At 50.5% G+C, this 15,099-nt stretch overlaps 1 protein-coding gene across 1 annotated transcript in view; it reads right to left on the reverse strand.

The window, feature by feature from the left end:
* Window positions 1–15,099, reverse strand: part of WDFY4 (WDFY family member 4) — a 230,467-nt gene that overhangs the window by 24,591 nt on the left and 190,777 nt on the right. The window contains exons 52-54 of the mRNA XM_026658165.2: window positions 14,831–14,922; window positions 10,691–10,903; window positions 7,928–8,075 (exon numbers count right to left, since the gene is read on the reverse strand). Coding sequence (XP_026513950.1) covers window positions 7,928–8,075; window positions 10,691–10,903; window positions 14,831–14,922 — 453 coding nt within the window. The remainder of the gene's footprint in view (window positions 1–7,927; window positions 8,076–10,690; window positions 10,904–14,830; window positions 14,923–15,099) is intronic.

The following is a 15,099-nucleotide window of genomic DNA, read 5'->3' on the forward strand; positions in this document are numbered from 1 at the left end:
GCCCTCTGCTCATTGGGAAGGAAACTGCCCTCTGCTCATTGGGAAGGGCGCTCTGTACACTGCAGCCCAGGTTGGCTGGGGTTGGGTAATTCAGCTGAGCCTCCCTTTCTTGCCAGCCTGGATTTGAGCCGGCAGGTTAGTGAAAGGGAGAGCCCAGAGCCAGGGGGAAGAGGGAATTCGCCTGACCTGAGCATGGCGCTGCAGGGAGCCAAGAAAGTAGATTTAAAATAAAAAATCAGCTAGCCGGGCCCCTCCCCCGCTTCCAGGGTTTCATTTCTGAAAAGAGCTGAGCAGCTAACCCCTGGCCAAGATAGGGGAAGGAGTAAAGGGCAACTGAAAGCAAGCTAGCTCCACCTTTGATCCTGTAGTAAGGGCTTCGTTCCTGGAGGCACGGGGCTCCCCCCTCCCCCAATTGGGGCACATGGCCCTGTCTCATCCCACCCCACCTTCCATCCATGTGGCTCTCCTCGCTGGCTAACCTGCCTCCCCCACCCAGCCCGCTTCATTAGCCGTCTTTCCCTGCATCACAGAGTGTGCTACCTACTATGGAGGGGCGAGAAAGAACACATTTGGGTAAAAACAAGCCCTGGCTAATGTGCTGCTCTCTCCAAAGTGCACCTGGCTTTAGCAAAGTATTTAATTAACCTCCACAAACTTCTTTTCCTCGCCTGCAGATTATAGTGATCTCAGCCCAAGAAGCCCCGGAATGCGATTCCTTCTGAGGACATGCTCAATTGAGACGTAATGACATTGACTTGGTGTGCAACAGAATGTAGTAAGAAGAGCATGGAATGGATTAACACTATTGAGCTGCTTGTGAATGATTTTGTGACTATAGATATTGGTGACTTCTTTCTCTGATTGTCACTGTAATTGGCAGTGAAAGTCACTAGATTTGTCAGGGGTCACTTTGACACTTATTTTCTCACTAGGGAAACCAAAAAGTCACTAAATCTAGTGACAAAGTCGCTAAATTGGCAACATCCACTCCACCTCCTGCAGGGGAAGAAGCATCATGAGCTATCACTCCAAGACTGATGGGGGGCAGACGCCAGCCATATGGACCACCTGACTCCTGCCTTTTCGGGATGGGGTGAAGGGAGAAGAGTCCAGGGCCCATCTGCAGACACTTTGGTTGCTTGTGTCTCTCCACCCCAGACTGTGGTAGAGTGCTCCCTAGAGAGTGGAGAGGGCAGGCATGTGGGGTGAACTAGGGCTGGGAAGGCGATTGACTCTGGGAGCTGGCCAGATGGGAGGTTTGTGGGGAAGGCTGTCATGGGGGGGAGGGGAATTGTAAAAAACAGTTACTCACCAGAACTCGTAACTGTTGTTCTTCAAGATGTGTTGCTCACATCCATTCCAATTAGGTGTGCTCACCCCACATACACAGTCATCGGAAAGTTTTTCCTTAGCAGCTCCCGTCGGGTCAGCTGTGGAGCCCCCTGGAGTGGCGCCTTCATGGCGCTGTATATACGACCCTGCTGACCCGGCCCCTCCTCAGTTCCTTCTTGCCGGCTACTCTGACAGAGGGGAGGAGGGTGGGTTTGGAATGGACATGAGCAACACATCTCAAAGAACAACAGTTACGAGAAGGTGAGTAACCATTTTTTCTTCTTTGAGTGATTGCTCATATCAATTCCAATTAGGTGACTCCCAAGCCCTACCTAGGTGGTGGGGTCGGAGTTATGGAATCGCTGACTGGAGCACCGTTCTGCCAAATGCTGCATCATCTCTAGCATGCTGGATGATGGTGTAATGAGAGGTGAACGTATGTACCAAGGACCACGTTGCCACCCTCCAGATCTCCTGCATTGAGACCTGAGCCAGGAACGCCACCGATGAAGCCTGCGCCCTTGTGGAGTGTGTCGTAAGAGCCGGGGCTGGAACCTTAGCTAGGTCGTAGCACGTCTGGATGCAGGACGTGATCCACGATGAGATTCCTTGAGATGTGACCGGGAGACCCTTCATCCAGTCCACCACCGACACGAAGAGCTGGTTCGACTTTTGGAACGGCTTCATGCGCTCAATGTAAAAGGCTAGCGCCCACCGAACACCCAATAAGTGGCGCCTCCGTTCTTGGATATTAGCGTGAAGCTTAGGGAAGAAGACAGGCAGACAAATGTCCTAGTTGGTGTGAAAATGTGACACCACCTTTGGAAGGAAGGTCCGGTGAGGTCTAAGTTGTACCTTGTCCTTATGGAAAACCGTGACGGGAGGGTCGGACATGAAGGCCTTTAACTCCGACACCCTTCTTGCTGAGGTAATGGCAACCAGAAAGGCTACCTTCCACAACAGGTAAAGAAGGGAGGAAGTCGCCAGCAGTTCAAAAGGGGGCCCTGTTAGTTGGGAGAGGACCAGGTTAAGGTCCCACACAGGGACTGGTTGACTAATTTGTGGGTTTAACCATTCCAGGCCCTGAGGAAACGGGGAACCATGGGGTTGGTGAAGATGGAACGCCCGGCCACTTCTGGGTGGAAGGCTGAAATGGCTGCAAGGTGCACTTTGATGGACAACACTGCGAGACCCTGTTGTCTCAGGTGCAGTAGGTACTCCAAGATGAGTGGTATGGGAGCCTGGAGTGGGGGTGTGTGATGCTGAGCACACCAGAATGTAAACCTCTTCCACTTTGCGAGGCATGTGGCCCTAGTGGAGGGTTTTCTGCTGCCGCGTAGGACCTCGTTTACCGGTTCTAAGCAGAGGAGCTGTATGGGGTTTAGCCATGAAGCTTCCAGGCCATGAGGTTGAAGGACTGGAGGTTGGGGTGATGAAGACAACCGTGGTCCTGTGTGATCAGGTCCAGAAGTAGTGGTAACATGATCGGGGCATCCACCGACAACTCCAGGAGTGTGGTGTACCAATGTTGGCAAGGCCACGCTTGCACCACCAGAATCATCTGTGCCCTGTCTCTGCGGACCTTGAGTAGGACCTTGTGGATGAGGGGGATTGGCGGAAAGGTGTACAACAGATGTCCTGCCCAGGGGAGCAGGAATGCATCCGCAAGCGAGCCTGGGACGTGTTTCTGGAAGGAACAGAATTGAGGGCACTTTCTGTTGTTCCGGGTGGCGAACAGATTGACCTGGGGAAACCTCCATCTCTGGAAGATGGAGTGTATGACATCCAGGCGGATGGACCACTTGTGACTGCGGAAGGACCTGCTGAGGTGGTCTGATAGTTCGTTCTGAGCTCCTGGTAGAAATGATGCCTCCAGGTGAATGGAGTGGGCTATGCAGAACTCCCATAGCTGGAGGGCTTCCCAACACAGAGGAGAGGAACGGGCTCCACGCTGCTTGTTGATGTAAAATATGGCAGTAGTGTTGTCCGTCAAAACTGTCACACACTGTCCTTGTAGTTGGGCCTGAAAGGTTTTGCATGCCGCACCGCCCTCAACTCCTTAATATTGATATGGAGTGAGAGCTTGTCCTGTGACCATAGGCCCTGCGTTTGGAGATCTCCCAAATGCGCACCCCATCCCAGAGCCGACGCATCCGTTACCAGGGACATGGAGGGCTGGGGGCTGTTGAAGGGGATGCCCTCGCACACTGTCTGAGGGTCGAGCCACCACTGAAGGGACTCGAGTACTTGCTTTGGCACAGTGACCACTGAGCTCAGGCTGTTGTGGCCCAGGCGGTAGACCAACGCGAGCCACGCTTGGAGGGGTCTGAGCCTCATTCTGGCATGCCGAACCATTTAGGTGCAGTCTGCCATGTGACCAAGGAGACTCAGGCATCCCCTTGCCTGAGGCCTTGAATAATGTCTGCCATCGCTTGGAAGCAGGCCTCTGGCAGGAACACTCTTGCCTGTATCGAGTCCAATACCTCCCCAGTGAACTCTATTCTTTGGGTCGGTAACAAAGTCGACTCACATTGAGGAGGAGACCCAGTCTCTCAAAAGTGGATCTGACCAATCGGACTTGAGACTCCACCTGTTCCCTGGAGTGTCCCCTGAGCAGACAGTCATCGAGGTAGGGGTATACCTGCACCTGCCTCCTTCAGAAGAAGGCTGCTACGACCAACATGCACTTGGTGAACACTCGGGGGAGCTGTCGATAGACCGAAGGGGAGGACTGTGAACTGATAATGGTTGTGGTTGATGACAAATCTGAGGAATCGTCTATGTGCAGGCCATATAGCTATGTGAAAGTACGTGTCTTTCATGTCGAGGGCGCTATACCAGTCTCCCAGATCCAGGGAAGAGATAATAGCACTCAGGGAGACCATGCCGAACTTCAACTTTTCCCTGAACTTGTTGAGTCCTCGCAGGTCTAGAATGGGTCTGAGACCCCCTGGGCTTTGGGAATTAGGAAATAATGGGAATAGAACCCCTTGACCCTGAGCTCCTGAGGAACCTCCTCCACCAAGGAGCGCCTGCACCTCCTGGATAAGAAGTTGCTCGTGAGAAGGGTCCCTGGAGAAGGATGGGGAAAGGGGGTAGGAGGGAGGGGAGGAGCAGAATTGGAGAGAATATCCCACTTCTACCATATGAAGAACCCAGTGGTCTGATGTTATTTGGGACCAGGCACGGTAGAAGTGGGATAGACGATTCATTAAACAAGGAGAAGGATCCGGTGCCATGGCGGATGCACTGTTCTTGGGCGCACCTGCAAAAGGCCTGCTTTGAGCCCGGCGATGGCTTGGTCGGGCCTTGGCCCTGCCCAGAGCGTGGATGGGAAGGCTTGCGCCTGCCATTTCTTACCCCTCTCCCCAACAGAAGTCCTGCCTCGTCCGAGGAGGATAGGGGTGTTGTTGTTTCGGCTTAAAATGCCTGCGTTGGGTTGCTGGGGTGTGCATGCCCAACAACTTCATGGTCGCCCAGGAGTTTTTAAGGCTGTGCAGCCTGGAGTCCATCTGGTCTGAAAATAGGCCTGCCCCATCAAAGAGGTCCATGACACTTCCTTTCCTTCCTCAACTATCACTGCAAATTCAGCTCTGGAGTCCGTTGGCACCAGCTCCTTAAACTTCAACATGGAGGCCCAAGAGTTGAAGTTATATCTGCTGATGATAGCTTGCTGGTTAGCTATCCTCGGCAGTGGGCCCCCAGTTGAGTAGACCTTTCTTCCAAAAAGGTCCATTCTTTTTGACTCCTTAGATTTAGGAGTCGGTCCCTGCTGACTTTGTCTCTCTTTCTCGTTTACTGCAGACACCACCTTTAGAGGGTACGAAGTATTTCCGTTCAACCCCTTTTGCAGTAGGCGGAATGGATGCAAGGGGCTGCCACAGAGTCTTGATATTGCTTTGGATAGTTTTTAATCAGTGGCAAAGTGACTCTAGATGGCCCCTGTGGTGCCAAAATGTCCACCATGGGGTCCTCAGGTTCGACCACCTCTGCCTGCTCCTGATTGCCACCAGGGACCTCATTGTCAATAACTGTCGCCGTGGCAGTAGCCTGGTCCGGCGGCGGGTGAGGTGGAGCACCTTGTGCGGACGCTGTCTCGGAGCCCCGAGGTGTGGGTCTGTCTCTGAGAGGTGGGACCACTCTACTATCCGAGGCCACCGAAAGAGAGCCCTGGGCCTGGTGGTAAGCCCAGGGAGTCCAAAAGGACCACTGTATAGGAGGTTGCCACTGGGGCTGCCAAGGCACCATCCCTGCGTCGTGTTGATACCAGTGCCTGTCCGATGTGTGCCGGCTACACGGGGAATAGAACAAGTCGGCATCAGAGTCTGATGAGGCAGGCCTTGACCTTGATGACCACGGCAGCACCGAACGATACTGTGCCGGAGACCAGTGACGAGGAGCTAGGGCGGGGGACTCGAGCTGCTCCGTTGCTGCCGGAGACCGGTGCCGCTCACCCGGTGCCAGAGACCGGTGCCGCTCCTCTCTCGGTGCCAGGGAAGGCGCGCGTCACCCGGATGGTGCTGGGGAACCCCTCCTGGAGGCTGGCGCCAGCAATCACTGTCGAGACAGGGGCGCTCTGGAGCACTGCCGTGGAGAGCGGTGCCGATCTGGAGAGGGCGACTGCCTCATCATGGCAGGTTTGCTTCTAGACGGTGCTGGATGATGTGACACCTAAGGCTTGTCTCTACCAGCCGGGAGCTGAGGTGCCGTTATGGCAATCAGATCCCTCGCAGCTTCAAAAGTGTCCAGGGTGGATGGCAGCTCCAACTCCTCCACCTGGCACTCAGGGGTACTGCTGGGAGCCAGACTCAATGGTTCCCTTAATGGGTCCGAAGTCAATGGCCCCAATTCCTGAGGTTTTTGCGACGAGTGCTCCTGCACAGGACACACTGCTGTTACACTCGCCAGCACCGTCGCCCTCAGCCCAGGAGAACGGCCTCTGTCAGTTTTCCTGTGCCACTGGGGAGTGGGAGCGGTGCCAGGCTGTCTCTGCAGTCTGTGGTGCCGGGGAGCACCAGTGCCGAGGGTCACTTAGGCCCAAGTCATTTCTCGGCACCGTGTCTTGTACTGAAGCTGGGGCGCGCCGCATGGACGCGCCCGATGCTGGGTCCTGACGATCAGTGGCAGGTTGGGGACAAAGAGAGGACTCCACTAGGAGCTGTTTCAGGCAGAAATCCCGCTTCTTCTTCGTCCTCAGGTGGAACGCCTTGCAGATTTTGCATCTCTCTGTTTGGTGCGCTCCCCCAGACACTTGAGGCAAGAGTTGTGGGGGTCACCTGTAGACATAGGCTTACTGCAGGTTCCGCAGGGCTTGAACCCTTGGGACCGAGGCATGCCCCGGGACCCAGGGGAAGGATACGGGATTGGGGCTAGACCCCACTCCCACTACCTAATCTACTAACTAACAAGTACAAAACTACAAACTACAACTACAAAGTAAGCTAAGGGAAGCACTTGCTACGCAAGCCACCACAGTTCCAACTACCGGCACTGGCGGTAAGAAGGAACTGAGGAGGGGCCGGGTCAGCAGGGTCATATATCCAGCGCCATAAAGGCGCCACTCCAGGGGGCTCCACAGCTGACCCAATGGAAGCTGCTAAGGGAAAACTTTCCGACGACCGTGCATGCGGCGCGCACACCTAACTGGAATCGAGATGAGCAATCACTGGAAGAAAAATGTACAAGTTCTGTACCTTTGACAATTGCATATTTGTTGTTTGTCTCTATCCATTCGTCTAACTTGTCTGTTTAGAATATAAGGACCATCTTCTATTCTGTCTGTACAGCACCTGGCACATGGGGCCCTGACCCTGGCTGGGCATGTAGGCACTACTGAGAGACAGCAGAACAGGTCGAAATGTTTCTTTCCAAAATGTTTCCCCTGCCCCCAAAATAGTTTTTATTCCTTCAAAAATGAAAAATGTCATGAAAAGCTTTTTGGTGTTGCAAATTGTCCTGGTTTGTGATGAAACTGAAAACTTCAATATTTTATTTTTTCTCCCTATTTCCCCCTGAATTCAATAGAATGAGTGAAGGGATTTGAGGGTTTGATTGTTTTTGAATTTTTTTTTTCCTTTTTCAATTTTCTAGCTTTTCAAAACTACCTCCACATGGGGAAAGTTACAGAATACAAAAAGGGGGGATGGTAGGGAGGTAAATAAAAAAGTGTGTGTGGGAGGGGGGAACCATGGACATCATTCATTTTATTACATTCCATGGAGAAAAGGGGGGGAGGGGAAGAAAGAGGAAAAAACATTTCAAAAATTCAAAATAAAAAAAAAGTTTGGCAAAAATAATAATAAAAAAAACCTAAAATGTTTTTCTACTTTGGACCACATGAAATAAGAATGACTTCAAATTTTTGAAATTTTTCATGGAATTATTTCTTCCCCTTTTCAACCTCTCCCTCTCTCTCTATAAATAATAAAAACTACATGACATGGCAACATGGACCTTGATGGGATCAATTCAGTACTTTGCTAAAATAAAGCTATGCCCAGCTGTAGGGTTCAAACACATCCAGCTCTTTGCCTGGTCAAGGACTTTTCACTGATTTATACATGCAAGACGGCTGAATTCACGGCACTGCCAGCACCTTTGATTGTGACAGGAGAGAGCTTCAGATTTTGCAGACTGCTGAGCAACAGAGGCACATGTCCAGCTGAATGCAGAGAGGACGCAGCCTCTTTCGCTGATGCATTTTTGCCTGTGGCATTCCTGGATGGGTGGGGTTTAGTGAAGAGCTAGAACAAAGGAACAACACTTAAAAATATATTTAAAACAATCTGCCAAAACACGTAGTGGATACATCTGTCTCTCTGTGGTACTTCTATACACCCCATCACCACAGTATCTGAACACCTCACCAACTTCAGTGGATTGATCCTCACAACATCCCTGTGAGGTAGGGAAGACCTATTATTCCCATTTTACAGATGGGGAATGGAGGCTCAGTGACTTACCCAAGGGCACACTGGAAGTCTGTGACTGAGCTGGGACCTGAACCCAGGACTCCAGAGTCCCAGGCTAGCACCCTAACTATGATTAGATCACAAATGAAATGAGTTTGGTGGTCTCATTCTTGCCCTCTGAATGCCTTCCTACTGCTTTGCCTATAGCTTGATTTCCTCTCAGCTCCGTGTTCTTCCTCGCTCTGATGGGATTCAGGGGAAATGCAGCCATCTGGCCAGGGCCACCCGGAGGATTCAGGGGGCCTGGGGTCTTCAGTGGCGGAGGGCCCCCGCCGCCGAATTGCTGCTGAAGACCCGGCACTTCGGCGGCGGGTCCCGGGGCGGAAGGACCTCCCCGCCGCGGGTCTTCGGGGCACTTCAGCGGCGGGTCCCAGAGCAGAAGGACCCCCAGCTGCCGAAGACCCGGAGCGGAAGAAGCTCCGGGGGCCCAGGCCCCGCGAGAGTTTTCCAGGGCCCCCGGAGTGAGTGAAGGATCCTGCTCCAGGGACCCCGAAAAACTCTCATGGGGGCCCCTGTGGGGCCTGGGGCAAATTTTCTGATCTGAATCCAGATCCAAAAGCCTGGCAACTCGGTCCCATCTCTGCCTAAAAGCAAACATCCTAGATCCCAATGTAAAGTAAAACTTGCTGAGCTGCTAGGAGTCAGCACGTCGAGCTGCCTTCATGTGCGTGTTTACATCATAGATACTGAAGGGAGGGAGCAGGGTGTGTGTGTGTGTTTATACATTGTACACACCCACTTGGGAAATAAACAGCTAAATGTTAGGGTCTTCAAGAATGGGAGGACAGCATAGGCAGCTCTAAGCCACCTTTGCCCATCTACATACAGACTCCGAACCTGGCAGTTTCCGGAGGACTGCCCTGGGAAATGGGAAATCCTTTACTGTTTTGTGGTACAAAGACAACATGGGCCAGAAAGCCCTGTGTGTGCGTGTATTGCACAGCCTGGAGAAACAGAGGGCCAGATCCTCAGCTGGTGTAAATCAGCATAGCTCCATTACGCTGATTTCCACCGGCTGAGGATCTAGCCCAGAGAACAGTGTATAGGTGTATTTCCTCTACTGCATGAGACTTTACTCTCCGAAGCTGGTCACTTCCCCTGCTCACAGGGTCCTTTAGCTTCTTTCTTGACATGCAATCCCACTTCCGGCCAGCAGAGCTCTGGGTAAGCACTGTGCGTGCAGCACCTCTCGGCTCGCTTTATGCCATGGCAAGTTTTCACGTATTCTCTGCTGAGATCTGAACATCCCACAAATAAGGGATGTCTGAAATCCACCCCCAGAGCCAGCTCTGGTGTTTGAAAATGGCCCCTTCTTATATGAGGGGATTAAATATTACCCTGGAACTTAACCCATGTGTTTTCTTTGGGCGCATCTCTAATTCTATTCTGTTCTAGTCTATACAGGTTTGTATATTACACTCGTCACTGTAGTATCTGAGCGCCTTCACTGAGACAGTATTTTCTCCCCTAGGTACAGAAAGCCCAAGCCTCTCCCGATGATTTTTAAATTGCAGCAGGGGGTGATCTCTCTACCACACAGAATAAATCTGACTTCACAAAGGAGTGTGTTGGCCACAAAACACTTACTGTGTGACCCCGGACAAGTCAGTTAGCCATTCTATACCTCGGTTCCACCTCTGTACAAAGGGCATAACGGCCCTTCCTTACAGGAGTGTTGTGAGGATAACCCCATTGAAGATTGCAATGCACTTTGAGATCCACTGAAGAAAAGTGCTATATAGGAAACAGGTATTATTAAGTGTATGGCAGGGAGCGGAAATCTTCAGACTTGACTCTGAGCTACTTGCACCAGATTTACACTGCTACGATTGCACTGACTTAAGAAGAGTTATGCTCGATTTACCAGATGCATCTGAGAGTAAAATGGGGCCCTTAATTTTCATCTTACAGAGCATTTAAAGGCAACTATGTGAAAATGGTACCATGGACCATATGAGCTGGCTGTCACAGAACCCAGATCAGATTTGCTCAGTTCACAAGTAAAAATATAATTTGTCTAGCTGCCAGCCCTGCAAACCCACCCTGGGCTGAGAGAGTCAAGCTGAGCTCTTTCCTTTTCATGCACCATCACCAGTGATAAAAATTCTGCAGGCCAAATAGTACTCTGAGCGACACCCGTGCAACCTAACTGTCTCTAGTTCTGCTCTCAGCTACCCCCAGGCAAACTCTTTGTCCCTCTCTCCCCATTCACTGCTGCCCTTCACCTTGCGTGGCCATGTACACCTGTGCAAAGTGTGTGTGGGGGAGTAACACACTACCAGGTCTGAATGAGTCATGTGTTCTCCTTTTGACCTAGTCTCATGTCCAGCCCCTGTAATTAAAACAACAAAGTGAACGGATGGGGAAGAACAAACGTGGTGCTGTACCTGTTTCGGTATCTGCCCGAAGTTGCTGACAAATCCCAGTATGGTGCTTTTAATCAGAGGATCGCTGGTGTTGTTGAGGTCCACCTTGTCTCCATAGAAGTAAGGGTGAAAGGTATTCACTGCCTCCACCGCAGCTGAGCCATGTTGCTTATGACCAAAAATGAGATCTATCCATTGATGGAGATGTGCACTAACATAGTCACTTTCCAGCGCCTGGAACCAAGAGCCAAAGTTTGTTCAATAAGGTGCATCTGTTTTAGATACATTGCCAGGCTGCACTTCAGACTGGTTGTGTAAATACAGAGCTTTTAGATTCAGAAATGAGCTCCTCTGGATGCTTCTAATTCTTCTTACACAGTCACCTCTCAGCACAGGCGGGCTCAGCGGACATTGTCCCAAGGCAGCTAAGTGGGCTCACAGACTGGCATTCCAGGCCTGGTCATCGTCACAAGTCAAACAAGCTCAGTGGCTTCCACCTAGAGCAGGGGTGGGCAAACTTTTTGGCCCGAGGGCCACATCTGGGTATCAAAATCGTATGGCGGGCGGGCCATGAATGCTCACGGTTCCCGGCCATTGGGAGCTGTGGGGGCAGCGCTTGGGGGCAGGGGCAGCGTGCAGAGCCCTCTGCCTGCCCCTATGCATAGGAGCCGGAGTGGGGACATGCCGCTGCTTCTGGGAGCCACGCGGAGCCCCAGCATGTATGGAGCAGGGCAAGCCCCAGACCCCGCTTCCCTTCAGGAGCTCAAGGGCCGGATTAAAATGTCTGAAGGGCCGGATGCGGCCCCTGGGCCGTAGTTTGCCCACCCCGATCTAGAGGATACTTTGTTCCCATCACACAGTCAATGCATGGTCCCAAGAGCTGAGTTTTTGCTACTCAGGAGAGGTGCCGAAGTACAGGGGCACTGCAGGTCAGAAAAGAGGGGCAGTGGCAGGGCTGGGTGAAGCCCATTGCTCGAATAGCAGGGGGCGCTGCAAGTGAGGACTGAGTGGCATTGGCAGGGCTAAGTTTGCCCTGCCCTGTAGCCAGTACAGTGTCATGCCAATGCTCCCTGTCATCCCTGTGCTCTGGGAACTCCCAGTGGCGCTGTGCGCCACCACACTGCATCTTGAAGGCACTTAAATATTTACCCAGTGCTTTGAAACCACAACGCACCATGCCAGTGCCACGTGTTACTGACAGAACATTTCTATCTCTCTCCGGCCTGACTCTGCGATGATGCCTGGTGCTGCATTAGCGGGTGTCCCCAGAACACCCTCCCACCCAGCACACAGCAGAAACAAATGAGCTAATGGGAGCCCGAAGAACGGCTCATTTCACAGAGCAGATAACTAATCAAATGCAGCCCGTCTAAATTACCCTGTCCGCAGCGACACTGATCAAAGGGTAGCTTAGGGAACAAGCACGTCAAACAACCTGAACAACAAAAACACACAACGCCTGGGCTCCAAAGCCGTTCTCCTTAGTGAGAGCAGTTAGCATATGAATTACATACAGCAAACTGCTTGGTGCTGGTCAGCAATGCACAAGGAAGTGCATGATGGATTCAAAGGCGACAGAGCAGCTGTTCAGTTTGTGTTTGAAAGTCACTTTCCCCAAGCTCCACTAGCCACAGTGAGAAAAACATGCATTTTAACAGCAACCCTGGGGGCTGCTTCACAGTTCCTCATTTTGGGGTGTGAACTGGCTCATCCCAACTTTATTTTAAGAGCAACCCTTTGTTCCCCATCGCCTCAGAACCAAGAACTGGGGTGCTCAACGCTGTTGGAATGGACTTTTTTAATGGTCTTCTTTAGGAAATTAACAAGATTTAAAGAGGGATTGGGCATTTATACGGACAACAAAAACATCCAGGGTTAGAACAGTTCTATTTGGGAAAAGATACAAACCCCCATACTTCAGGGTTCATACCCACCTCTGACTACTCAGGGTTAGAGTGAGACCTTCATGGGGGGCCGATTACCCCACATTTCACTACTGTAGGAATCTTGCACCTTCTTCTGAAGCTGCAGTGCTGGCCATTGTCAGATACAGGACACTGGGCTACAGCCTGAGTCTGACCTCATCTATTGCAGATCAGTCTACAGGCAATCTTGTAAACTTGATACTGTTTCTTTGCTAAACTGCACCCAGCTGAGAGTCTAAGCCATTTGGCACAAAGAACATGGCTTTAGTTGTGGTTCTTTAAGTGCCGAGAGCATGCACAGCACTGCACAAGACACCAAAGGCACGGTCCCAGCCCTGGAGACCTTACAGTCTAAACAGGCAGACAGTGGATTTTACAGTACCTGACAAGCTCGCAAATATCTATGAATATATCCTCATAACACCCCTGGGAGTCAGGCCTATGATCCCCACTATACAGACAGGGATCTGAGGCTCAGGAGGATTAAGTGATTTGCCTAAGGTCACACAGGGAGCCTGTGGCAGGGCAGGAAATTAAATCCAAGTCTCCTGAATCACAGCCAAGTGCCTTCTCTGGAGGCAGGGAAGAGCCTGATAAGCAAGTCCAGGGGATGGCCAATCAGGGAATCCATGTCTACTTGACTCTAGTGGCCAGACCTACATGTATGGAAGCAGGGAGTGGGTACAGAGGCTTCTGCAACCCTGCAGAGGGGCTGTTTGGGCGCTCCATTTCCAGCCTCCAAATTTGGGTAACGACTGGTCTGTCCCTGCCGCAGACTTCCTGTGTGACCTTGGGTAAGTCACTTCATCTCATCTGCACAATGGGCTAATGATGCTTCTCTCGCCCCCTTTGTGTGGTTAAACTGTAAACTCTCTGGGGCAGGGGCTGATTCTCACTGGAGAGGTGACTGGAAACAGAATTCCCATTCCATGAGAAATTCCAACATTTCAAAACTTGGGTCCATTCCCTATTGGAACACACAGAAATTTCTAAATTTCTTGTGGAACGGAGAGTCCAAAAAAACTGTACTCTGAAACCTAAAAACATTGCATTTCAAGAATGCCAATACATTATAAATGGCAACATTCACTATCCTCCATTGTTGTTCGCAGTGCTGTTGTAGTCATGTTGGTCCCTAAATGCCCCAACAACAACCAGACAATTACTACGCTCTCAAATGAACTCGCACAAAAAGACAAAAACACCACATCACCTGAGGGTGAGCACTTCTCACAAAGTGACCACTCTGTATCTGACCTCTCAGTTCTCATCCTCAAAGGAAACCTGCACAACACCTTCACAAGATGATCCTGGGAGTTTCAATTCATAACTTTGCTAGACACTAAAAATTACAGACTCAATCAAGAGACTGGATTTATGGCTTCTTACAACAGTCTATAACCCACTAACCCCCCCTTTGTCCTATGACTGCAGAAGTGCTATTTGCCCACTTCACCTTGAACTGTCTCTTGGAACATGTATTAACTCCTTACACTAAAAACAATCTGTTCCACCTTGTATTTAGCTGTGACAACACTCTGATTATCTTTCCAAGATCTGAAGAAGAGCTCTGAGTAAGTTCAAAAGCTTGTCTCGTTCTCCAACAGAAGTTGGTCCAAGAAAAGATATGATCTCCCCCACCTTGTCTCTCTAACATGTTATAATGAATATAAAATATGATATATATATAAAATATTAGAGATAAAATACAACATATTAAAAATTACATTATAACATAAAAGTTGAAAACAAAAGGATAAAGTTACTCTTTCCCATTGAAAATTTAATTGAAACCTGGAGCATTCCCACCAGAATTTTGATTTTGACAAAACTGCATTTTCTGATGGAAAAGTGTTCCATTGACAATGTTTCGACCCACTCTACTCACTATGTGTGTATCTGTACAACGCCTAGTGTAATGGGCCTCTGATGTCAATCAGGACCTCTAGGTGCTACTGGAACCCAAGTAAAACAATAACAAACAAGAATATGACTGTAGCTTCTGTAAAAGGACTGGTTAGTTAAAGTGGAGTGTTTGCACCCCTGCTTTGGGTTAGCTTGTTACAGAGACAAGAGACATCTGCAAAGTTCAGAACTAGATTTGAACCTCCTCCAAGCTGGGGTGTGTTTGAGTCTCATGTTTTTGTTTGGGCCCATCTCTAGTACATCATATCCATCTCCCATTGACTGGGATCCACTGTGGTGCCAGACCACAACACCTGAGCTACATACTAACCTGTCTATGCAAGTGGATAAATTTATAAGGGTCTCCATTCGCCCAGGGGGGCAGCTGCACATCCCCCAGCACAGTTCCGTCCTGCATGCTGCCTGCAACATTTACAAAGGGAAAATTAGGTACAAGAACCAGCCAGAGTCATTGCCTAATGGCAAATGGAAATCAAGCTTTTCCAAAATCCAAGAGAGCCTGGGGGCCTGAAGAAGGTCAGATAACTTCCTATTCCCACTGGTTTTCCCTTGTGCAATTTTGGGTTCTAGCGGAATATG

This window comes from Terrapene carolina, unplaced genomic scaffold (genome assembly GCF_002925995.2).
Source record: "Terrapene carolina triunguis isolate 2854851 unplaced genomic scaffold, T_m_triunguis-2.0 Scaffold402, whole genome shotgun sequence".
NCBI lineage: Eukaryota > Metazoa > Chordata > Testudines > Emydidae > Terrapene > Terrapene triunguis.